This window comes from Diabrotica undecimpunctata, chromosome 4, assembly GCF_040954645.1.
Source record: "Diabrotica undecimpunctata isolate CICGRU chromosome 4, icDiaUnde3, whole genome shotgun sequence".
In the NCBI taxonomy this organism is placed as follows: Eukaryota; Metazoa; Arthropoda; class Insecta; order Coleoptera; family Chrysomelidae; genus Diabrotica; species Diabrotica undecimpunctata.
The window spans coordinates 75,130,282-75,155,616 of NC_092806.1; the positions used below are offsets into that span (position 1 = coordinate 75,130,282).

General features: G+C 31.6%; 2 protein-coding genes and 1 long non-coding RNA gene across 6 annotated transcripts; 2 read left to right on the forward strand and 1 right to left on the reverse strand.

The window, feature by feature from the left end:
- The first annotated feature begins 246 nt into the window (after nt 1–246).
- On the forward strand, nt 247–23,752 carry LOC140439690 (cytochrome c oxidase subunit 6C-like). Its single transcript, XM_072529775.1, has 3 exons — nt 247–390; nt 524–696; nt 23,596–23,752. The coding sequence occupies exons 2-3, from the start codon at nt 527–529 to the stop codon at nt 23,669–23,671; spliced, it is 246 nt and encodes an 81-aa protein (XP_072385876.1). The 5' UTR covers nt 247–390; nt 524–526; the 3' UTR covers nt 23,672–23,752.
- Nucleotides 11,412–14,221, forward strand: LOC140439688 (uncharacterized). Of its 4 annotated transcripts, XM_072529772.1 has the most exons (6): nt 11,416–12,609; nt 12,893–13,085; nt 13,139–13,183; nt 13,237–13,302; nt 13,355–13,414; nt 13,919–14,221. In XM_072529772.1, exons 2-6 carry the CDS (start codon nt 12,953–12,955, stop codon nt 13,942–13,944), a joined length of 330 nt encoding a protein of 109 aa, XP_072385873.1. In that variant the 5' UTR covers nt 11,416–12,609; nt 12,893–12,952; the 3' UTR covers nt 13,945–14,221. The 4 variants fall into 4 exon arrangements, with proteins under 4 accessions (XP_072385871.1, XP_072385870.1, XP_072385873.1 ...); XM_072529770.1 differs by having other exon boundaries at nt 11,412–12,609; nt 13,237–13,414; XM_072529771.1 differs by having other exon boundaries at nt 11,417–12,609; nt 13,355–14,221.
- On the reverse strand, nt 13,362–14,963 carry LOC140439691 (uncharacterized). The gene is made up of 3 exons (XR_011950681.1): nt 14,672–14,963; nt 14,339–14,591; nt 13,362–14,279 (listed from the first exon to the last, which is right to left on the reverse strand). It is a non-coding gene; the product is annotated as an uncharacterized lncRNA (long non-coding RNA).
- Nucleotides 23,753–25,335: the final 1,583 nt, after the last annotated feature.

A 25,335-nucleotide genomic window follows, 5' to 3' on the forward strand; every position in this document is an offset into this window, starting at 1 on the left:
CATCTAGAAAAGCATATAGATTTGACACATTCTTAAGTCTAAAATAAAAACCAGACAAATAATATAAATTTATACATTGTTAAAACAATGTTTATTGTATTTTGTACATTTCGTTGATCTTATTATTTTAAAATTGGATTTCTATCGATAGCTTAATAATTATAATTCTAATAATGCTTTTGAAATGAGTCAAATACCGTAAAAAAATACAAGAGGTTCCAAGGAAACTAATTGTTCCTTCCTAATTCCTACAATTTGACATGTACAACGTACAACTGACATTTGGCTTTTTTGGGTCTGGTAACTGGTTCTAACTTCATTAGGTCACAAGTGCAAAGTATTTAATTTTGAAGTCTCGCTCGAATTTAGTTTCAAGGATCGAAAATTAGAGTGAGTATTATTTTAGTTTTTAATCTATAGAGTATAGTTCTAATATAAAAATGTGTTTCCTTATTTATGGTTGATTTGATTGTTCACACTTAACCTATACTTAGTATCACTGAGTTATATAACATTTTTTAAGAAAATGGCTGGTGGTGAAGTAAGTAAAACAACAAAACCCCAACTAAGAGGTCTTCTGGCTGGACAAATTAAATGGAATATTATTATTGCTGCCACTACAGCCGTTGCAGCTGCCGTAGCCCAGAAAGTATTTGTCAATGATCAAAGAAAGAAGGATTATGCTGAATTTTACAGGTAATAGATAGGCTACATTTACAACTAAAATTTTCGTTTTTATAATTTTAAAAAGTAGCACACTGACTATTAGAAGTAACTAAAGGTCAGTTTTCTATGGACAATTCAATTATTTCATGTTAATACCATTATTAATTACTCTGGTTTCATCTGGATCAAAGATTTTGCTATTATCTTATGTTAAAGGTGTTTTTATCTGTTTCTCATTTAAATTGCCATTATTCTAGAGAGTTGACCCGATTAGTCCAGACAAAAAGGTATTCCTGTGACTTTGAACCAGCTAGGTATCTGGGTAGTTTTTTGAGTTTTAATGACATCAATAACCAAAAGCTCTGTGTTTCCTGCAATGGATTCAGTGGACTTTTTAGATTATTAACAATTTAAGGCAAATGTGCGAAAGGCACATTTGTAATGTATGAAAAGATTAAATACAAATTAAAAAAAAAAAATCAAAATTCATCAACAAGAACCGAGATATAAGTTTTGCAATGGTGGAAATAGTTTTTTCTAACTTGTTAATTTTTTTATATAGAATAACTCCCTCTTGCTTATGCTACCCGTACAATCACTATAAGCTCATTTTTTTCTGACTTGTAAAAACTTGTTATTGTAAAAAAGGTTGTTTGGGATAAACAAATTGAATCACTTTTAAACTAATAGATGAATCACTCTGAAATTTTTAACACTATCAGACCCAGCTTTCTACACAATATCACAGTTGTAGGTTTATTTTTATAAAGCCAGGTTTATAAACGGACATAGTACATAATCATAAGTCATAAACATAACTTCAACCACAATCATAATTCATAAGACTTAAGATTGGTTTATAACTAGACATAATACCTAACCATAATATTTAAGAACTACTTCAGAAAATACAAACCTAACCAAATTTTTATAGAGTATGAATATTTTTCTGGTCTTTAGATTCATAGAAAAGTGAAATAATTTTAAATAAATATGAAGATTAACAGAAAAGTTGCTTGGGCCATGGCAGCAGTACCACTTTATTTAACAATTGTAGCGACTATATCTGCCATAGTTCTTATCAAGCAAAGAAGAGTAAGAAGGTTTGGTGTAAGACCCATAAATAGAAAGCGTGATAAGGAAGGTCTATTTGTTACTCTATTTAAAGGTATGAAAGAGCTGGAATGGGATGAGGAACAGTTCTTTAAATACACACGTATGACAAAAAATCAGTTTTATTATTTACTACGTATAACAAGACCATACCTACAGAGAAACAAAAAGAAAGGCTATTTGACACCAGAACATCGACTCGTATTAGTTTTGCAGTAAGTTCTTCATTAAAATAATAATGCATTTTACTCAGTTTTTTAATGGTTTTTAGTTACTTAGCAGAAGGCTGTTCAATGCAAGAAATCGCATGGAATTACAGAATAGGCAAAACAACAGCACATAAGATTATTAAAGATACTTGTGAAATACTATGGAATGTCCTTTCACCCTCGCAACTGCCAGTCCCAACAGTTGAAGAATGGTAAAATAGAGCAGAGGAATATTACAAGCAGTGGAATTTGCCAAACTGCATTGGGGCAGTGGACGGTAAACACATTGCAATAAAAGCACCAGCAAAATCTGGAAGTACTTACTTCAACTACAAGAAAACTTTTAGTATTGTTTTAATGGCCACATGTGATGCAAATTATCGTTTCACAATGGTGGATATTGGAGGTTTTGGATCGAACCATGACTCAGTCATTTTTCAAGCCAGTGGTTTAGGGAGTGCACTACTAAATGGAAATTTAAATCTTCCTCCCCCTAAGACCTTACCCAAAACAGATCTAATAAACCATTATATTGTTGCAAATTCTGCATTCCCTCTACATCAAAACATAATAAGACCATATGCAGGAAACAACTTGGTGAGAAAAAAAATATTTTTAATTACAGAGTTAGTAGAGGGAGAAGAACTATTGAAAATAGTCAGAGGTGGCAAATTTTACGTCGTACCATATAGGCAGAATTAGAAGTTAGCGAACTAATTGTGCAGGCTACAGTAGTATTACATAATTTTCTTCAATGTAGTGAAAAGGATATGCCTAACTCTAAAAAGAGATACTGCCCTACTGGATTTGGCGATTATGTGGATGATAATGGATTATTACATGCTGGGACTTGGAGAGAGGATCCCTACTCCTTAAGAATAGTCAACAAGGTTGGATCAAACAATGCAACATATTGTGCCAAACTGCAAAGGGAAAGATTGGCAGATTATTTTATTTCTCGAAAAGGGTGGCTTCCATGGCAGGAGAATTATGTTAATTGTGGTGCTATCCCAGACCACTTATAAGAGAATAAAATATAATATTTTGGAAATCGTTTTAAAGCTAAGTAGTACCAAAAATTTAAGGACTAATACACACAAGCAAAATATGAAAAAAGTTAAATAAATTTTTTTCTATGTCTACGTTTTTTCCAAATACCCATTTTACAGATTTATGGACCTTACCTTTATAAACTTACTGGTGTATTGTTTCTTTTGTATGTTTATTTTCTTTTGCCTTAGAAGAAGAAGAGACAGTATATATTTTAATAATAATATATATAAGAACAAACCATTTACATGAAATATTTTTCCTTTTAAGTGCAGCTTTATATTTTGTATTGTACCTAAATTGTACTAAAATTTAAATACCTAAAAACTGGGATAACTCTTGTAGGAATTGAAATAAATAAATATGGAATTCTGATTTAAAGTTTTTAATTATTTGTTTTAAACATATTAAGAATATTTATCCACCACATGAGCTATTTGCATAAAAAATGATGCCTTCAGTTTAATTTTTCGCTGCTGTTTGGAATTTTTTTCATTTCCTGCATAAGCGCCATGGCAAAATGGTAGTCCTCTTGGTCGGTATCATTATTGGACAGAATTTGTTCTATATTCCGGCCTAGACTTGTGCAAGTATTGACAAGTTTATCAATTGACACCTCATTTTTTGCTGCTTTTCTTTTTATATTTTTTTCAACCCTGGGAGTACCAATTGCTTCATTTGTAACGTTGGGCGTGGATACTAACTGTGTCATTGTTTTTGGTAATGACACACAGTCTGATTTTGAAGTCCCTTCTTGCCCTGACTCATTTGAAATATCCTCGTCTACCTCAGAGTCATGTTCTGTGGGAACAGAGGAAAGAATACCTTCATCGTCCACAAGCATTTCTGACCATGAACTTGATTCATGGTCAGTCTTTTGAAGTAGTATATTGCTCTTGGTTCTAAAATAATTAACTATATATAGTGAGACAGTTCTCTAATACCCTTACCTAAATATTACCTTCTGGTCTGAATTCCTTTTGCAAGGAATCCCATCCTGTCATATAGTATTATATGTAATATGTATTAGTTTGAGAAGCAGAACCTGTTTTTATTTTTTTTTTCTTTTATTTCTTTCTCTAATAAATTTTATTCGCAAATATTCCCAAAGTTCTTGACATTCTTTTACTGAAAAATCATACTAGTTGCATTAAAAGTTTCTCCAAAAAAAAGATGAAAAACTTACCCCTGGTTTCCAATATCACAGCAATAGACTGCCATGCATTTTCTTTTGCGATCCTGTCTTTATATTCCTGCTCCACCATATTTACAAGACCTTCCTCGTCTAACGGAATCGCAGATGCACTCATATTTTATATTTTTAAACGAAATAATAATTATAAAAACAATACGTCGTTGAATTCGCTCCAAAAACATTAAAATAGTAGGGTTATGTATGATCTCTGAACATCGAGCAAAAAGACAAAAGAGGGAATGTAAAGGTAGTGGGGGCAAAAATATTGTTAGACAGGAAGTGCAATCTTGAGAGGCCAAATTAAACAAGGAAAGAGAGTCTTTCCTTGTTTAAGAAATCAAATTTAGTTGGGTTATGTTATTATTTGTCCCAACTGTCACATGAAATCTTATTTATATTGAAGTTTTTTAACAATTGTTTCACATTTTAGACTGTTATCGTTAATATTTAATTAAAATTTTCTTATCTAAGACACATTCTGAAAACTATTGTATGGCTACTGTTAATAAGTGTCATGAAATTTAAATTTGGCGCATTCGTATTTCCGGATATGTCCGCCATCAGAGGCCACTTTTTTGGTCGCCTTTTCATAACGATTAGATTCCCTCTTTTGTCTTTTAGCTCGATGTCTCTGAAGCAGGCTTGGAAACAGCAGATGATTCTACCAACGCATGCGCATATTCCAACAATTCCATAATGTTTAATACTTAATTCCTTAGAATAGGCCAGAGATATGTAAGAGAGGGGATATGACACAAACGATATTTCTTTATCTACTAAATGGGACCACTTAATTTGACAGGATGTACTCTCCAATATGGCGACGGGCAGGTCCGGATTCAAATTAATTCAGTTAATTTAGATTTAGATTAGTAATAGTTATTTGGAATAAAATTACTTTCATTTTTAGTACTCTTCAAGTACACTTTAATAATAATTATAAAATTTATTACATACATAAAGTTTAAAAAAATCTACAAAACCAGTCAATGATATGGTTTTAAAATTATAACATTTACATACAAGTAAAAAACAACAATTAGCAAGTGCACTTACATAAGTTTATATACGTTTAGATATGTTAGTTCCATGTACTATTAATATAAATTATATATTTATATATAATTATTTTATATATTTATGTAAAAAATATAAAAATTAGTTATTGTGTATAGGTAGGTAGTTAAAGAATTGTATCAAAGACATGCCGTGTTCTTTATCCTTTTTTAACTTATTGTGGTTTCTATGGAATTGTTATATGTATCTGCATATAAAGATCCCTTTTCCAGTAATGCGAGCCTATGGTAAGGGATATTATAGTTAGTGTCAAAGTCGCGGGATATTTTAAACGGTTGAAAATACTACTTTTTAACTGTTGCAACTGTCAACAATAACTAACTCAACAGGCGATTGTCGATATTCACCGGCTTTTCGTTTATTTTCCGTAACATATACGTATTATTTTCCGTAACGTATAAAGTTTGAGACACTCATCCTATGTATAAAGCTGGTACAAAAACTAGCTCACAATATGATGGTATATCGAGCCCTCGAATAAAAATTAGAAAAATGAAAGAGCTTTATTATATTGATGTTAACAATGTTTACAAGAATTTTTAAACAATATTTTTATTTTATTTTATTTTTTTTTTTTAACAATTTGAATTCCACTAAAGTGTCCACTAAATAATACTACTTTATTAATAAGAGGTCTCATACTGAGAGATTTGTCACTCTTACTCTTGCACATATAGAACATCCTAATATCAATATACCGGATTGCTACAGCCTTTATTAGGAGTATTCTGTGATTATCTGAGAATTGTTGATCAATGCTATGACTAAGTAAATTTAAAAAGATGTCTTTGTTTATGTACCTCCGTAAAACTTTTGTAACTAAATCGTTTGTACTCATACAAGTTGGAGAAGGGATTTCTTTTAAAATTGTCTCAGCCATAAAGCATATATCAATTACACTTTCAGATGGATATTGCAATCCTTTTTTATTTTTTTTTTATCAATAAATGAAAATAAAAAGTTGTTCCGAGTGACACTTACTAAGGCGCTTAAACATTCACTACAGACTAATCTTTTTTGTAAGTAAAACACAACATAACCAGCAATGTATGTAGTTATGCTTTTAGAGTATTGAGAGAAAGGATTGATATAGCTGTGAGCATGATCAATTATATCTACTGACACATCAGTATCACAACTATTACTCAATCTATATTCTCTGGAAGTGATATTAATGTGATCGGTGGGATTGCATTTTAAAATATTTAAATCTTCTAAAGGAAAGCAGTTACCACTAAATTTATTTTTCAGTTCAACATGCACCAAAATTTTTTTATAAGCTAACTGAAACTTCATTTTGTACACAAATAAAGTAGCTTTATTATAAAAAAAGCATAAATCATATTTTTAAACGCAAAAAACTGCTGTTGTTACATCAAAAAAAAATGTCAAATAGTACATATTTAAAGAATGGCCAAAACAAAAATGTGATTAATTATTAACTAGTACTTTATACAAAATATCAAGAACCTTCTAGTTGAAATCTCTTTGTTCACACCTATACAAACTTATTTATTTGCAAATGAAAGCAAGTGAAATGAACAATTGAAGTTGTATACTGTGTAATGTCCAGGTGTAATTATAATGTCTAATTTACTAAATTTTGAAGGTTCCCAGTTCCCACACTATTTACGAACTGTATCCAGGCATTTCTCCTTTCAACATATTTAGAAAATCTACAACCACACAAACCAAATTAAAAAGAATATATGTTCTTTTTACATGCGGCATCACTAAAAACGGAAGTAATACCGCCGTGTACACTGTTTACAATTTCATACTAACCTATGAAAAGATATTCCAGTGGAGATTTTCTTATTATTACGAGTGTTATTTGGACACAAAATAAAAGAACATGATGTCATAATAGTTTCACTTTAATAAACGTAGAAACCGTACAAAAATAAGCTCAAAATATTTTTAAAATTAAATTTCTATGCACAGAACTACTCGACACAAACAACAATCTGTCAGATACTCACCAATATGGCGAACCGATCCCATCTATTTCACCGTATGTCATATCCCCTGTCTTACATATCTCTGGAGTAGGCTCAGTAGGGAATTCTACTGAGCTGATTTATTGTCCACTAAACAGTATTCATTTGTTATATTTATTTCGAATAACATTATCAAATTCATTTTGTTTTTTTGTTATAAAATGTAATCTTATGTTTAAATATTTATCCACTATTGCTTCATTTAAAAAATATATATGATTTGAAGCACACCCTAAAATATATTCTTATAGATTGCAAAAATATTGTTCAAATTGAACGCAGTTGAGCATGATTTTATTTTTTAGAATAGAGATAAAATTGGGTTTTTCCAAATTTTGCTCGTTTATTCTTAAAAAATGTTCCGATGTTTTGCAAATTGCAATCACATCTTTGAACAGATATGTTAATCATCTTTGATTTTTTTTTGTAATTAATGAGTTTAAATAATTTAATTTGCTTCCAGACAATGCATCTACACAATCTACACATTTTATTGTACTTTGCAATTTTCGGGCTACAAAACCTGCTATGTAAGTAATTATTTGAATGGAACACTCGCTAATTACAGTCGAATTCATTATGTAGTCATGTTCGCTCCAAATAGTTTCTAAAAATTGTTCATAAAATGTTTCTAATAATCGAGCTCCAGGTGAACAAATAAATCGACTTGAACCACTTAAATAGGAATATCGTCCAATGGAACACAATTTCCTAAACCACCAGATCGAATTTCACTACACACTAACAACCTCTTATAAGCAGCAGTGAATTGTCTGGCAGTCGGATTATTATTCCATCCCCCTTTTGATCTTATACTAGAAAAAAAAGTTCAACATGATCTTGACTAACTTTGTACAAAGAAAGGTAATATCTATAATAATTTTTTCTGAACAACAATGTCCTCGTACAACCTAAGAGCACTTTTTAAAGAGACGATAACTCCCAAAAATCCAGTTTTTTTCCCGAATCGGTTACTAACTGTCCATTATCAAATTTAAGATTTGAGAAGTACGTAATAGCCTCTTGTACAAACTTTTTTGTTTGTTCTTTATTGCTATCACATAATGATTTCTTAAAATGTTTTGTTCTTACTGAACGACTGTTTAAAATATCAAAAATATTATTTATAATTTGTATAAATTTGATAGTAGCTTCACAACCGAAAAATTCCTTTATCTTCAATTCATTTAAACAATAAGAAAGACAGTCGGCAACAGACGCACTTAAAAGCTGAACCACTAGAATCATTTTCATTTTTTGATTAAAAAACTTAACGTGATTTTTGCGAAGTTTATTAGCCAAATGTAAACCCTCGTAACGTATGGTCCTAAAGTTTTGGGAAAAATTTCACCTGGTTTGATTGAGAAGCAAAGTGCATTTAACAAAGAAGGCCATGGAATTGAAATGTCATCAGTTATTGACATTTAATAAACAAAGCAGAATATTTTGATTTGTGCTCTGCAAAATGTCTTATAAAATTGATATTCGTCGAGGTGTTTATAATATGGTTGGGCGAATGTCGAAACGAGATATTGTTAATATTTATCGAGATCAAAACATAAGCAAATCGACAATTTATCTCACAATCAGAGAATGTGAAGAAGGGATACCATGTGTTAACTTGAATAAAAGTGGCCGACCGCGGATTTTGAACCATATAATAGAGGCAAGACTGATTGAAGCAGCTTAGAACAAAATTGGGGTCTCAGAGCGAAAACTGGCCAGAAGATTTCATGTTGGAAAAAATACAGTATACAGGACCCTATCAAGTAACAGTATTATCTACCGGAAAAAAAGAAAAGCTCCAAAATACACAGAAGATCAAATAGAGAAAATTCCGAGATGTTGCCGCGCGTTAAGGCGAGTGCATTTCGTCAACAAGTTGATCGTGATGGACGATGAAAAATATTTTACTTTGTCCAACTCTGGTTATGAAGGGTAACGATGGGTTTTACACGAACGATTACGAAAATGTACGAAAATGATGAAATAAAATTCAAAAGTAAGAAAAAATTTCAGGACAAAATTTTGATATTGTGTGCAATTTTTGAGGCGGGCTTTATCTCACAACCCTACATTGGTGCTGTTCGAGGCGAAGCCTTAAACGCAAATATTTATATTCAAAGATGTCTCTCTAAATAGTTTCAGTTTGTGAACACACATGATGCAAATGATGAAATAGTCTTTTGGCCAGATCTTGCTTCATGTCATTACGCGAGGATCACAAGGGACTGGTACGAAACTAACAACATTACCTTTGTACCGAAAGCAGACAATCCCCCCAACCTACCTCAGGCTCGTCCAATTGAAGAGTTCTGGGCAATATTAAGTCGGAGAGTCTATAATAACGGATGGGAAGCACAAAATCGGGAACAGTTAAGACGCCGCATATATACAAAAATTAGAGAAATTGACGCCGAAGTCGTCCAAAGGATGATGCAACGTGTCAGGGGAATTATTAGGCAAATCGAAAATATGGTCCCTTGTCTGTCATTTGAATTTTGATTTATAATAAGGATAGTTAAGTTAAACTGTTGAATAATTTAATAAACATATAAGATTATTGTGGTAAGAGTTATATGCTTTTGAAATTTTTCCCAAAACTTTAGGACCATACTTTATTCTTGTAACTCTTGAAGATATTTTATATAATTCCAATTTATATAATTTCCATCTTCATCGATTATTGTATGACGTTTATCTCCAAAAGTGTTCCTAATTAATTTAATCATATGACAAGGGTCGCAAAATATGAAATATTTTTTATAATGTATTGAAAAAAAGGTTTTTATATTAGCTAATTTCCTGCTGCATCCCAGAATATGCGTCATTGCAAGATTTGCTGTTGCCCCGTCAAATGTTAATGATGTTACGTGAGCCCCTGTTTCTGTTTCGATCAACTGCAGACATTGATTAGCAAGATTAGCTTTTTGTGTCCCATTTAACCCTTTTATAAAAAAATACCCAATTGGAATTTTCCAGCTTCCATTAAAACAATTCGCCATAAAAACAAAAACATCTTTGGTTATGTCATTGCTATCATTTTGCAAATAGTTTCCAAAATCTACATGCCCGTGAAATTTTGTCCCGTCTCATTCTAAATTTTTACGTATTGACATTTCGTCCATTATAAGAGATAGCAATAGAGGACTTTGTGACTTGTCATATTTTTTTTAAATTTCAAGAGATTCTTTTGTGAACCCAGGTTCTCCGTTAATATTTCTGAACCATTTGGATATTGTTGCAGGATGTAGAAGACAAGTTTGAAATTTTTCCCTTACATAAATATACCCCTTTGGAGAAAAAAAATTTAAAGTTATCGGAAATTGTCTCAATGTAGAAGAATATTTCATTTTTTTGCCTATTTTCCGTCTTGCCAGTTCTTTACATATAGGTGGCATGTTTTCAAATAAAATTGAATGTTCCTCTAACAACAAATTTTTTGATTGTAACTCTTTTATCAGACGTTTTATAGATAATATCTTTTTCTTCATTCTTCTTAATTTTGTGACATAATTCTGATTTTCTGGGACTTAACCGCACTTTTTTGTTCTGCCAGTTCTAACCTAAGTTTTGATCTCTTCACTTGAACACTGAGTTCATCATTAGAGATAGCAATCCCACTCGTTGATCGATCCCACATCAATTGACTCTGCGTCTCTTTCTCTGTAACAATAAAGTACATAAAGCGTAAATTTTTTGTGGAACTTTTAGTAAAACGTCAACACAAAAACGTTGATTAAATAAGCATAGTCTCACTGTGATCTAAGTTCATTTACTCCAAACATGACTATGTATTATAAATATACCATGATAATAAATAATTATGAAGTCATGTAAAATAAGAAAAACCAGACAAATAAATATTTTTTACTAATAGGGCACTGTACAGTGCCATTTAATAATTTTATTAAATGGCCTATACAATCATTTTTACCATAAAGGTTCAGATCAGTGACTTCAAACTAGTTGTACTTAATCTATAATTTTTAATGTGGACTCAACGTAAAATTATTTTTTAAGTTTTTAATTTTCTTATTTTCAATCCAAAGACTTCTTTTTGGTTCGTTTGTTGGAAACCTATGTAAAAAGTAAATGTTATTGATTTCATTTTCGTATTTGCCATAATATATTTTATAAATCCCATTATAAATTAATTTAATCATACATTTTCGTAGTTGCCATAATATATTTTATAAATCCCATTATATATTAATTTAATCATACACCACTGGTAAAATGGTGCTCCTTTATGCTGTTTTTAAGTTTACATGTGAATTTTTCGAAATTTCTAACTAAAACATGTAATTTTAGTTATGTAATTAGGTACATTAAGGTGTTGTTTTTTAAGTAAGTAACAGTTTCAAAGGCAATACGTAAGAATAAAGGAGTATTTAGTGTATTTTCATCTACGCACTCATAACAAAAATATTTATTTTTCTGTGAAATGTAACTTCCACTTCATTCTTTCTGTTGTTGCTTTTACAACCGTAAGCCGAACACATCGCCATTTTAAAGAGTTAAAAAAATTGCGCTACTTTTCACTCAGAAATCGCACAAAAATAATTAACAAAATGAGTTGAGTCAATCCGAAAATGAGCACCAAACGAATGGCGGGACGGGTAAAATCGGCTTCACTTTCGATTGAAGGCTAGATGGCGGGTTATCTCTCCTTTGACGAGTAGAATTCCCTACTCTAAGCTTAATTCATAAATGTTGAAAGTTGCCAACTTTGAAGGTCACGTTTTAAGGACTAAATTTATGTTTTATGTATTATGGATGCTTTTAAATGGGTACATTTATTTATTAACTTTCAACATTGAGCCCTGTGATGTATCAAAAACGTTATATGACATGTTAACACGTTATGTTAAAATAACGTTTGATCATAACAGCCTGTATAACGTGTTGCCAACAATTAGATGTGATGTATCAAGTTTTTAACGTGCACGTTATTCTCAAAACGTTAAAGTAGAAGAAAGTATTGTCTTACGCGACAAGAACAACACTATACAGAAATTGAATAAGTTAGAAGAAGACAGACGTCAATAACAGGCAGCGAAGTACGCATCTTATTCAGCGCACATCTGGCACCAAGATTTTATTTGAAACTTCCCGGTCCATGTGGCGTTCTTCTTGTGCATTTCAATTATTGCATTTTGCTTTTGCTAGGGTGTTACTGACGGGTAAAACAAAACCCAGTGAAGTAAATAAGATAAATAAGTTGTGACAGCAATTTTCCGAACAAGAAAATGCACGTGGTAACGGACCACCGAAATCTGCGGAACAGTGGAAAAAGGTAAATAATAATATTTTGAATTAGTCCAATCAAAGACCTAGATTTAAAAAAGTGTAATATTGAAAAATTACCATTTTTAAGGGTTTTTTGCAATAACAACTTAATGCATGTCTGACGCCTTGAAATACTTAGTGTAAATCTTTCTCTTTCACTGTTTCCATTAGCGTAATAATAAAAATTGTGTCTGTTGTGGACCTGCCTTGCATAAATCCAAATTGAATTTCTGATATTTGAAATCAATAAGTAAATAAATAAATATAAATAATTACTTTTATACCCGTAGATATTTCTTGAGTAGAAAGTAAACACAAAGAGGAAAAGTAGGGAAATTCACTCTAATCTAATGAAAACTGGTGGAGGACCTGGAAGTAATAAACAGTTGAGTGACACTGAAGATCGTCTCCTAAATGTAATATCAAAAATTCATTTAGGAGATACTGAGATCTTCGATACTTTTCCACAACCTTCTACCAGTGGTAAGAGAAATGATCAATTAATTAACAAAATGTTTTAATAGCTTTTTTTACAGCATTAAAAGTAGATGAGGTAAATGAAGATTTGGTATTTGTTGAAGGTAAGATTTCTTAAAATTTAAAAAATAACTTTTAAAAATATTCTTTATTTTAGATATTCCTTTAGTAGAATTAGAAACAATCCACAATTATGCTACAAAAATGGAGGAATCTGCAAATGGTATGTTCAAATATTTATGGTTGTGTATCAATAAAACAAACATTTATTGTAGATTCTTTATTAGATCAAATACAGGGCGAGGGGGAGGAGGAGGAAAGGCGAACTGAAGAAGGTATATACATGTATTTATTTTTTAATTAAAAAAAAAAAACAAAGTGCATGTAGGTCTTTCTCAGACAAATGTATATTTTGTTAGCAAATTTTGTCACATGAATAAAAAATAATTAGAATGTATTATATTTTGGAATTAAATAAATACAATAAGTACTATAATGAACAATATTTATAGCACAATCAATTATGATATTTTGACACATGAACTAATTCGAACAGAAAAACTATTTTTTATGGAAATATGAATGTTCTTAAAAGATACAGCATGTTTGCCGTTATTAGTGTTAACAAGTACCTTCTTCACATTGGAAAAGATAATTATTAACTTTTATTTATTGCCATTATCAGCCAATTCAGTTCAGATAACGTTGGAGACAGAATTTGTTGTGACAGTAAAAACATAAAAAAACTATGAATTATACATTCTTAATTCACCATATAAATATTCAACAAGTTAGTTGAAATGTTCTGCTTATTTACAATTAATTAATTCAACTTTCAGTTTTAACCAAAAGACAGAAAATATGATGTAAAAATATCCAGGTGGGACATAACAAAAATGTTGCAGTCTGCATGTACTGCATTTGCTGATGCCCAAAAAGTAATTCAAAATAGTGAACAAGCAAAGGGGGAACACATTATTGAATTGGCAAAATGCATCAAACAATTCACTTCTGCCTATAAAGAAAGAACGAAAGAACTAGCTGTGGTGGAAAAGGCCAAATTAAAATTTGAATACATTAAACATTTTGGCAATTTAGATAATTTTGATGAATTATTTTAATAAAGTTTAATTTATCTAAAATGTCTTTCAATTAGTTGCCCCTGAATTCTCCTGCCATCATTTAGGTATTTTTGAGGTCCTGTAATAAAACAAAAAAAAATATTTTTCTTTTAAGTAAGCACATTATTTTGTCTATACCTTATACAGGGTCATTTAGATTCTCTTCATGTTCCATTTCTACGTCTTCTGGCAAATGTAGGTCTATCTATAACTAAATTGTGAAGTACCACACAAGCCAATACAATTTTGGCAGCTTTTTGTGGTGCATAATGAAGAACTCTATGTTTTAGAAGTCATCTAAAGCGCTGTTTTATTACTCCAAAACATTGCTCAACTGTATTTCTTGCCAAAATTGTATATTGTTTTATATTATAAAATGTTTTCTTCATCCCTACAAATAAAATAGTTTTGTTTACAAATAACATAACCTAAATAAATAATATACTATAATTAAAAATAACTTTAACAAACCTTCTAATAGCATCATCTAATTCTTCTAACAACTCATCGTTTAGAATCCGGCCAAAATTCTGGACTAAATTCTTCATTTTATATTTTTATTAACTACACGTTATCCCAATCTACAAATAGCATGAGGTTAAATCGTCTCGTTAAATTGAACCTGTTATGTTAGCAAGATAACGTAAAACGTTACCAGATAACGTTTTTGACAAACGTTATCTGTGATACATCACATCAATTTTTAGAATTTAACGTAAATGGAGGTTAACGTGCACGTTATTTATAACGTTTTTGATACATCACAGGGCCCATTATGCTTATATAATAAGATTATGGTTAGAGACTAAAATTATGTTTATGTCCGTTTACAAATCCGGTTTAATAGGTATTAAAATTTATTAAAAGTTAAGAACCCTTAAGTTTGTTACAGTTTTCTAAGTAACAAATTAGTAATTAAATGTGTTTTATCAAACAATTACCTCCAAATTTATTCAAAATGCTTTAGGTACTTTTCACTTGTAGACAAAATTTCATAAAATGGAGCATTTTGGTCTTAAATTGTTAATAATATAAAAAGTCCACCAAATCCATTGCATGAAACATAAAACTTTTGGTTATTGAGATCCACAAAACTCAAAAAACTTGTCTAGTATCTGGCTGGGTCAAAGTCTCAGGGTAGGGTACATTTTTAGCTTATTTCTCTGGACTACAAAAGCAAGTAACTTAGTTACTCTTTGCAGTGTTACCAAAGTTTAGATAAAATTCAAACTAAGTAAAATCAAATACTAACATATAAAATTTAAATTAAGGGAAATCAAATGTTTCTCACATATCCATATATCCATTCATAAGTCAGATTTATATATTTTAGCTCCCAATCGATTTTCTCTGTTTCACAATTCTTAGTCAATTAAAAGGGTTCTGAAACTGTTTTCTTGTGGCATTTCTTAGTTAAATATTATGTTTATATGGGATTAAGCCACAGTTAATTGTAGTAAGCCACAGAGATTTCAACAAATCACAGATATGCAAACATGCCAAGGACAATAAACACAGAGTACAGATGCATCAATAATAATGAAAGAAACAAACATGAAAAAGAGAAAAATCAAAGACGCTGATCTTATCCTACTTAATGAAGAAACATGTGTAGCATACCTATCAATAGAATGCAGTAGGTTCTGGTTGTCTACTGCTTTCCAGTAGTACTAAAAGAAGAAGTCAGCAACAGGAAGATACCAACATTAACAGATTATTAGAAGGTCAGAGACAAATCGTTTACAATTGTACACAATACATGCAACTAGGGATGTACCAGAAGTCTCGCTATACCCCTAATCTGGGCAATTGGCCAGAACTACTGTTTCTGTCGAATCTGCGTTTTGATCTGGTCGGAATGTGGAAAATTTTAAAATAGATTAAATTAATACATAAGCCAACAAATTTAATAGCTTTAATTATAGTCTTCTTCTTCTAAGCCTCTTATCGTCCATTTTTGGACAATAAAAGTCCCAACTGCTTCCATAAATTTTGTTTGTTTTGTCCAATTTGTTTTTTTCCCACTATAGTATTAGTAATTGAAAAAATATATCTTTTATATCTGGGATCTAAAATATACACACCAGCAAATTTAAAGAAACAGGTTATTAATGCAATGTATTTCTTTATATTTCTATTTTATAGACTATGTCTTAATAGTTTCGAATGCTCCTCGCCACAATAAAGTTTTAAATGTCAAATTAAATTATTTATTTGTGTTGTGTTTTCATTTTAAAGTTGTATTATCTGTTGATTAAAAAGTTTTAAAAAAGTTTCTGGAGTAGATATAATAACAACAGAAATTATAAAAAACATTGTTAAAAATGGAGATCCAATATTACTAAAAATAATGAATAAAATATAGAAAAACGAAGATATACTTACTGGAAAATTGGAAAGTGTCATTAATAGTACCCATATAAATAAAAAGAGATAGGAGAGATTAAGAACAATGTCAGAACACACATTAGACGAAGCACAAAGTGGATTTAGAAGTGGTAGGAGTATACAGAATCATATACTTATTTACTTTAAAACAGATAACACGTGTCATTCCTTGACATAGAAAAACGCCTTTGATAAAGTGCTAAGACAGAAACTATGGAAAATATTAAGAGAAAAGCGAATGGACAAGTTACTAAGGATGATACAAAAAATATACAATGAGAACATCAATGCCGTAATTAGTAATAATAAAACATCAGAAATGTTTACAATAAATGCAAGGCTTAAGACAGGGAAGTACTTAGCCCAACACTATTTATAATATTAATGGACGAAATTATTAAGACTTGCGCAACAAGATGTAAAAAACTGAATGTAGGGTTTAGAAATCTGCAAAGAGTAGAAATCTTGGAAGGAGTATTTGCTGACGATTTGGTGCTAATTGCAAAAACTGAAAAAGAACTTTAGAATAATTTGGAAATGTGGAAAGAAGTACTCACTACAAACGGAATGAAGATAAATATTAACAAAACAAAAGTTATGCAGATGGGGAAGCAAGAGAAGAACTTAATATAGGAATTGAGGGAACAAAAATAGAACAAGTTAAAACTTTTACATACTTAGGAATAAATATAGAAGAAACAGGATCTTTAGAAGCAGAAATCAATAGCAGAGTAGAGAAAATGCTACAACTTTATCATACAATGAATAAAAGTCTATATGCAGAAAAGAAATATTACAGAATACAAAGACGAAAGCTTTCAAATCAGTTTATAGACCTGTCCTGACTTTTGCGAACGAATCTTGGGTACTAACGGAATGGCAAAAGAGCAAGATGCTAGCTATAGGAATGAATTTTTAAGAAGAGACAAAGACATTACCAAAATGGATAGAATAAGGAACACAGATATAAGGAACGAACTGAAAATACAATCCACATTGGAGTTTATAGAAGAGAGACAGCTGAGTTGGTGGGGTCATCTACGTAGGATGAAGGATACTGTAACAGTGAGAAGAGTGTGGGAAGCAAAAATATTGAAAAATAAAAAAAGGGGAAGACCAAGACAGACATGGGATGAAGTAATGGGGAAGATATTGGAGAGAAAAGGAATGACATGTACAGACGCAAGAAGGTTGACACGAAACGACAAATAATGGAAGAAAGTTGTTACGAAGTAAATTAACCTTACACCATTATATTCTAGAAAGTATTTAATTGATAAGTTAATTCGTTTGAGTTTATTGAAAGTGATTTTGGTTTGATTTGTTTTAATCAGTGGTGTTCTTATTGCAAAAAGCAAGTAAAAATGGGCGATTTTGCTAGGGCGGTAACAATGGTAGAAAATGGTCAAACTTACAGGGAAGTTACTGCAATGTTTGGTAAATCGTCATCAACCATACACTGTTGTGTATGTCTTTGGAGACAAACTGGGGAGTATGTAAGAAAAAGGCGGCAAGGGAGAAAACGTTAACGACGGCTGTAGATGATCGTTTTATAATGTTTCAAACATTACGAAATAAAATATACAAAATAGAAACCGCAGTTCAAACCAAAAACCTGCTGCAAAATGTTTGTGGAATCACCATAAATGAGTGAAGAGTGAGAGGGAGACTTAAAGAAGCAGGTCTCAAGTCATATGTGCCTATAAAAGCTCCCAGACTTCAGATACACCATCATGTCGAATGACTACAATTTGGTCAAAAACATCAAAATTGGAATGATAACTAGTGGAGCCAAATTCTCTTTACGGATTAGAGCCGTTTCTGTGTAAATTACATCGACGGTAGAGAAAGATTGTAGGAGAACAAAATACACTTTTCAATTTTACTATGACTGTAACTTTTGGTGGAGGTTCAATTGAAGTGTGGGGCGGTATATGCTTGGGGCATGCACAAAGTTAGTGGTGATTGATGGTGGAGTATTAACAGCAGGTAGGTACGTCAGAGATATTATCCAATACTATGTGGTACCTTTTGCACCATAAATTGGAGAACATTTTATTTTAATGCAGGATAATGCGCGCCCACACGTCGCACGTTGTGTAAGAGACTTTTATTAAAAGTGTTAGAACAACAATGAATTAGCCAGCGTGTTCCCCAGACCTAAACCCGATAGAGAATGTGTGGAACATGCCAGGCAGAAAACTTCAAGGACATGTTCCGTCTATTCAAAACAGAGAGGAAGTAAGAATTGCTTTGATTGAAGAATGGGGGAGACTGCCTTAACAACTGACCGATAATTTATCAAAAGTATCAGAAGACAAATGACTGAAGTTGTAAGGGCTTGTGGGGAAAATTCGCTCTATTAAAGCCAAAAAAATTTTTAAGTTCGCATAAAAAGATCATTTAAGTTCGAATTATACAATAAAGTTATTGTGTTTAAAATCTGTATTTTGTTCGAGTATGACATCTTTGTGTTTTATTTCTTCTTAAACAGGTTTCACCATGTACTACCATTGTAATACAAATTCAAAATACTTCACCAAAAATTCATATTATGAGATTATCAAAACAATAATAGTGTAGTGCTAAATGACTTTAAATCATTTGTTATAGTGAAGGTCGAAAATTTGTGGCAAACCCATTTGGACAGAAAACTTCAAAACTTCGCGAAGTGAAAACATATGTAAAACCGTGGAAATATAAAATTTACAACAGAGTTCATCAAGTCGTTATTACTCGATTTCGTCTATGACATACCCGACTTACCCACGGGCATATAATCGGCCACACTAATCCTACTTTATGTGACAATTGTAATGTTCCACTCAGTGTTAGGCACTTAGTCATGGAAAGAGAGGGGACGCGTAATCGTATAGAATTGACTGAAGCCGGCACCAGAAAGGTTACCAGGTCATATTTTATTTCTTCAGTAGATTGAGAATAATGAATATATATCAATAAATAATTTTTTTTTTTTTAATTTATAATTGAACACTCACATAATGATCATTTTTTGAACATGATTCTATCATTACATATTTTTTAGTAGATCGATATAGTATTTCAGTAAATCAGTAAATTGAAGTTGAAATCAGTAGATCTACTGAATAAATCAGTAGACCTGGTAACCCTGCGAGAGGTAGTAATGGGCAACGTACAGGCAGCAAAACGTGGCGTTCACATCGAAACTGGCTTCACTTTTCAAAAGTTTATTAAATGAGTGTTACCTGTCCTTTCTCTTTCCTTGTCTAAGGTTAAGCATGCCCTTATAGAGTGTCTAAGATACCAGTTGCAGAGACAGACCAACCACATCATCGGATCAACAAGTGAAAATTCCTTAAAGACATTAATATACTTAACAAAATTTAATATTTATAAGTAAATTATCTCAGGTATATGTATATATGACGCTGATAACTTCACAGGTTGATTCGACAATGTTTGCAAATAAAAAAATAAACAATATTAACAATATATAGACTAAAGAGAAAATACTCAGATTTTATGGTTGTTCCTTTAAATATGCCGGTGTGTGTAGTAAATATGGTAAAACAATCCTTGGACTCCTCATCACAAAACCTTTTGTTGATTCCAGTAATGACATTTTCTTTCATAGTTTCAGCGCCACAACTGTTCTATTATCTTATTGGACAACAGATAACGCCTTAATACAGCAATTGTTAGAATCACTTCTGAAATAAATGATTCCTTGCTGCTCATTTATAGTTTCCTTATCTCTTCAAAAGGTGTAAATAATTCAAGAACAGAGTGCAACAGATACCATTGATTACTACTTAAATTATTTATAGCGCTATTTTCAGTAAGATAAATAGTTACACGTCTCAAATGAAGCAACCTTTCTAATATATGTAGAAAGTGAAGTTCTCCGTGGTTGCATATCTTGAATAATTTTTTTCTGGTCTATATTCAACCCGTGTTGCATTTCCTCTAATTTGCTGCATGCTAAAGACGAGTGATTGAAATGAGTTGTAATTCGGAGGACAGTACTAATCATATATGATACCATTAATATTATTAAGATTATATTAACTATAACTATACTATTATATTAGAACAAAACTAGCTTGTTCAGGATCAATTGATCTATAGTTGGCGTTGATTACACTCTCCAAATCTCTTCGTAATTTAGATATACCATCACAGTTGTATATTTCAACATCTCCCACTGTTGGCCAGTTGGTCTTGAGTAATGCTTTGACATTTTAATTTTATGGTTCTCCCGTTGACTGTGGGTCTAACTGAACTATTTGGATTATACCCTATTTATACACTTTGCTTTCAATTTCAATTTTTAATACTTAGTGTTTCAATTTCATAGTTCGCCTTCTTCTATTCTATAGTATTAATTGTATAGCTTGGTAGACCTTTTTATATTGTAGTCAACCACCCACTAATAGATTGTTTAGTCTATTTCTTGCATTCATACTCTACGTACACTTCAGGTGCCCTCAAACTAACACCCTAATTATTACCAACAGGTTTGAGTGTGAGATCTGGATTATGCAATCGTATATATATATAAATATATATATATATATATATATATATATATATATATATATATATATATATATATATATATAGAAAATGGAAAAGGATAATGCGAGTGAATAATAAAAGTAAAAAGTAATGGCATGTCTCGCAAAACAGAAAACCAAAAATGGTATATCGATGGAAGGCAACCGTATATACGTATTTCTGACTATTGGTCGTCTTCAGTACGGTGCAGCCAAGTTAGAAAAGAAGCATATTAACTTGGGAAAGGATCAATACAGGAACAATGCAACCAATTTGTGGCATTAGAGTTAGAAGACCCTGATGGTTTCCAGGGCAACAACTAACACCAACCACGGAGGAAGCTACAGCTACCTGAGGAAAGGAATGCCAAACGTTGAAACGTGAATGCCACAAATTGGTTGCATTGTTCCTGTATTGATCCTTTCCCAAGTTAATATGCTTCTTTTCTAACTTGGCTGCACCGTACTGAAGACGACCAATAGTCAGAAATACGTATATACGGTTGCCTTCCATCGATATACCATTTTTGGTTTTCTGTTTTGCGAGACATGCCATTACTTTTTACTTTTATTATTCACTCGCATTATCCTTTTCCATTTGTTTTAAACGTTTCAACGTTTGGCATTCCTTTCCTCAGGTAGCTGTAGCTTCCTCCGTGGTTGGTGTTAGTTGTTGCCCTGGAAACCATCAGGGTCTTCTAACTCTAATGCCACAAATTGGTTGCATTGTTCCTGTATTGATCCTTTCTCAAGTTAATATGCTTCTTTTCTAACTTGGCTGCACCGTACTGAAGACGACCAATAGTCAGAAATACGTATATACGGTTGCCTTCCATCGATATACCATTTTTGGTTTTCTGTTTTGCGAGACATGCCATTACTTTTTACTTATATATATATATATATATATATATATATATATATATATATATATATATATATATATATATATATATACGAAGTAACAAGAAGTCCAAAGACCTCTCTCTGATAGCAAATTAGGTGAACCGCAAATTCAAAGCCACTTACTAGAGACTTTAACGACGCTAGAAGTATCCTTTTACTTCAACATGCATCTACGATTCACCTTTGAAAAATACTATCTTTTTCGCTCTTTACGTAGAGAAAGACGTTTAAATGAAAGTAAAAGATTGCATTTCATTTCAATCGGAACTCCACCATTGCTCTACACGTGTTTCGAGTTATTCAACTCATCATCAGGAACACTTGTGGAAGTTCAACTGAAATGAAATCCAGTCTAGTATTTGGTCATTATAACCAAAATAACAGCCAGGTACGCTAGCAGCGACATCTATACGAAGACAAGAAGTCCAGAGACCTCTCTCTGATAGTAAATTAGGTGAACCGCAAATTCAAAGCCTCTTTTACTAGAGACTTTTAACGACGCTAGAAGTATCCTTTTACTTCGACATGCATCTACGATTCACCTTTGAAAAATACTATCTTTTTCGCTCTTTACGTAGAGAAAGACGTTTAAATGAAAGTAAAAGATTGCATTTCATTTCAATCGGAACTCCACCATTGCTCTACACGTGTTTCGAGTTATTCAACTCATCATCAGGAACACTTGTGGAAGTTCAACTGAAATGAAATAAGAAAAATTGTACAGTTGTTTAAAGAATTCTTCTCCTATTCAACGAATTTCAATGATTCGAATTTTGTTTGAAATCTTGAATGCACTTTTACATGTTAAAAATTGTTTAAAACGTAAAAGTATTTAAAATTTATTTTTAATTTCCTTGTAAATTTTAAAGGTTCTATGTGGCTTTTAAATACTTAAACAAGATTATTGAAAAAATTTTACTTTTGACCCGTTTTTGCTAATTTTGCAGTAATAATTATTATTTTTTCAATTTGCAATTATGTATGTAATTTTATCTTGTAGCAAATTTAATTGCAAAACTTTTTGTCTTCACAATATTGTTCTAAAATGCATAGCTGCTGAGATATAGTGACGAAAAGGAGAAAAAAAAGGGATTTTTCTAATTTGTTTCACAAATTGTTTAATTAAAAACTTACCTGAAATGTCCGTAGTCAAATTATCATTTCTAATAAAATTTGGAAGCGATAAAAGCAGAAAATAGGATCATATACCCTCAAATGAGGGTGTTTTAGAATAGATACCGCCTGTAGGACAATTTTGGAACATATTATTGACTACTATCTTATATGTATATTATTATAATAAGGAATTAATGAAATGTATCTATATCTCGATATATCGATGTAGTATCTATATTAAAGTAATAGCCCTATAAAAATTGAAGTGAACTGTTTATTTTTTTTTTATTATATCTTTTTCATTTTCACGTTTCCGTATCGTTTTATTGCCAAAATCACATTCCTATGACTACTTTTTTTTTCTGGGCCGTTTTAGTTAAGGACATTTTTACTGTAATTATAGTGCAAATTAGACATCAGTTTTATATTTATCATTTTGTGTTTCAGGACATATGATATTGAGAAATCCTTCAACCAAATCAGAAACAAAGGTTTATTTGACTCCTGTGAACCAGATAACTAAGGAGTCATAAATTATTAGAACTTACTAGATTTTTTTTAAGTTATAAGTATGTAATTTTTGTCAATATAATTTAAACAACAATCAATTTCTTTTGTTAATGTGTTTTCAGAAATTGTCCATCAGTGAGAAATGAAGTCTGAATGTTTTAATCGATTTTGATAAAATCACTTTAAATTTTACGTATATTAAGTTATTTTACTTGGGTTTAATTTATAACAAATAAATTTTACTGTTAACAGAGTAATAGTGGGACTTGGCAGTAAAGGGAAGTTGCACTACAATGTGAGAAGTAAAGGGTAGTTCCACACCATGCAATTTTTATGACATAATTTGTGGACTCGACAATCTCAACTCAGAAAACGAAAACAATAGTAATCAGCAGAGAACCACTTACTTACTTACTTAGTCCTAAGCCTTTCTACCGGTAGGTGTAAGGCTAGTGGGGTTAAGATTTACACTGTTGTCTCCATGCTATCCGGTCTTGTGTTAGATTTCGTGCACTTTCCCATGTCAATCCTTTCTTCTCAACTTCTTTTCTGATTTCGTCTACCCGCCTAACTCTTGGTCTTCCTCGTTTGTTTTTCCCTTGCATTCTCGTTTCAAACACTCGTTTTGTTAATCTTTCATTCGACATTCTACACACGTGCCCGAACCATCTTAGTTGCCCCTCTACTATTTTTTCGTTTATTGGTTCTAGTTTTAGGTTTTGTCTGATTGTTTCGTTTCGTATTTTGTCTGTCCTCTTTCTGTTTGCTATTTTCCTCAGGAACCTCATTTCCATAGCATTAACTCGAGATTTTTGTCTCCCAGTCAATGTCCATGACTCGCTATTATAGATGATTGTAGGTCTAACTACTGATTTAACGACTGCCGTTTTTACCTTCTCCGGTATTTTTCTTTTCCCCAAAAATGTTGTTTTCATAGTGTTAAATAAGCTTCCTGTTCGTCCCATTCTCTCATTTATTTCCATGTCTTGTTTACCGTTTGATTCAATTATTGCTCCTAGGTATTTAAAATGTTCCACTTGTTCTAGTTGTTTTCCGTTTAATTGTATTGCGTGTGTCTTTCTCTTATTTGAAATTATCATTGTTTTTGTTTTCTCTGTATTTATTTTCATATTTATGTTTGACAGTTCTTCTTCTAGGATTTCAAGGTTGTTCTGTAGGTCTTCTCTGTTTTCTGCTATCAAAACCATGTCGTCTGCAAATAGAAGCTCTGATAGTTGAGTCTGTTTCATTTGCCAGTATCCTAATATTAGTTTTCTCATTCTTCTCTTGGCTTTCTTTATTGCTTCATCCAGTACCACTGAGAACAGCAGTGGGCTCAACACGCATCCCTGTTTGACGCCTTGACTTGTAGTAAATTCTTCGGATTCCTCGTTGTTGGTTCTCACCGTATTTGTATTATTATTGTACATATCCTTTATTACATCAATTGTTATCCTGTCAACTCCTCTTTCCTTTAATGTCCTCCATACGTCCTTTCTTTGTATTCTGTCAAACGCCTTTTCCAGATCAATAAAGCATATATGTATTTCTCTATTTTTATTAATTACTTTGTCACTTATTTGTCTTATTGTGAATGTGGTCTTGCGTGCTTCTGTCCTTCCTGAATCCACATTGTGTATCTTCCATAGTTGGTTCTATTTGGGTTTTTATTCTTGT

Coding starts and splice junctions, on each gene's coding strand:
- LOC140439690 (XM_072529775.1), top strand. CDS start 527: ATGGCTGGTGGTGAAGTAAGTAAAACAACAAAACCCCAACTAAGAGGT. Junction 697..23,595: donor GATTATGCTGAATTTTACAG/GTAATAGATAGG, acceptor TTTGTGTTTCAG/GACATATGATATTGAGAAAT.
- LOC140439688 (XM_072529770.1), top strand. CDS start 12,953: ATGAAAACTGGTGGAGGACCTGGAAGTAATAAACAGTTGAGTGACACT. Junction 13,086..13,138: donor TCCACAACCTTCTACCAGTG/GTAAGAGAAATG, acceptor CTTTTTTTACAG/CATTAAAAGTAGATGAGGTA. Junction 13,184..13,236: donor AGATTTGGTATTTGTTGAAG/GTAAGATTTCTT, acceptor TCTTTATTTTAG/ATATTCCTTTAGTAGAATTA.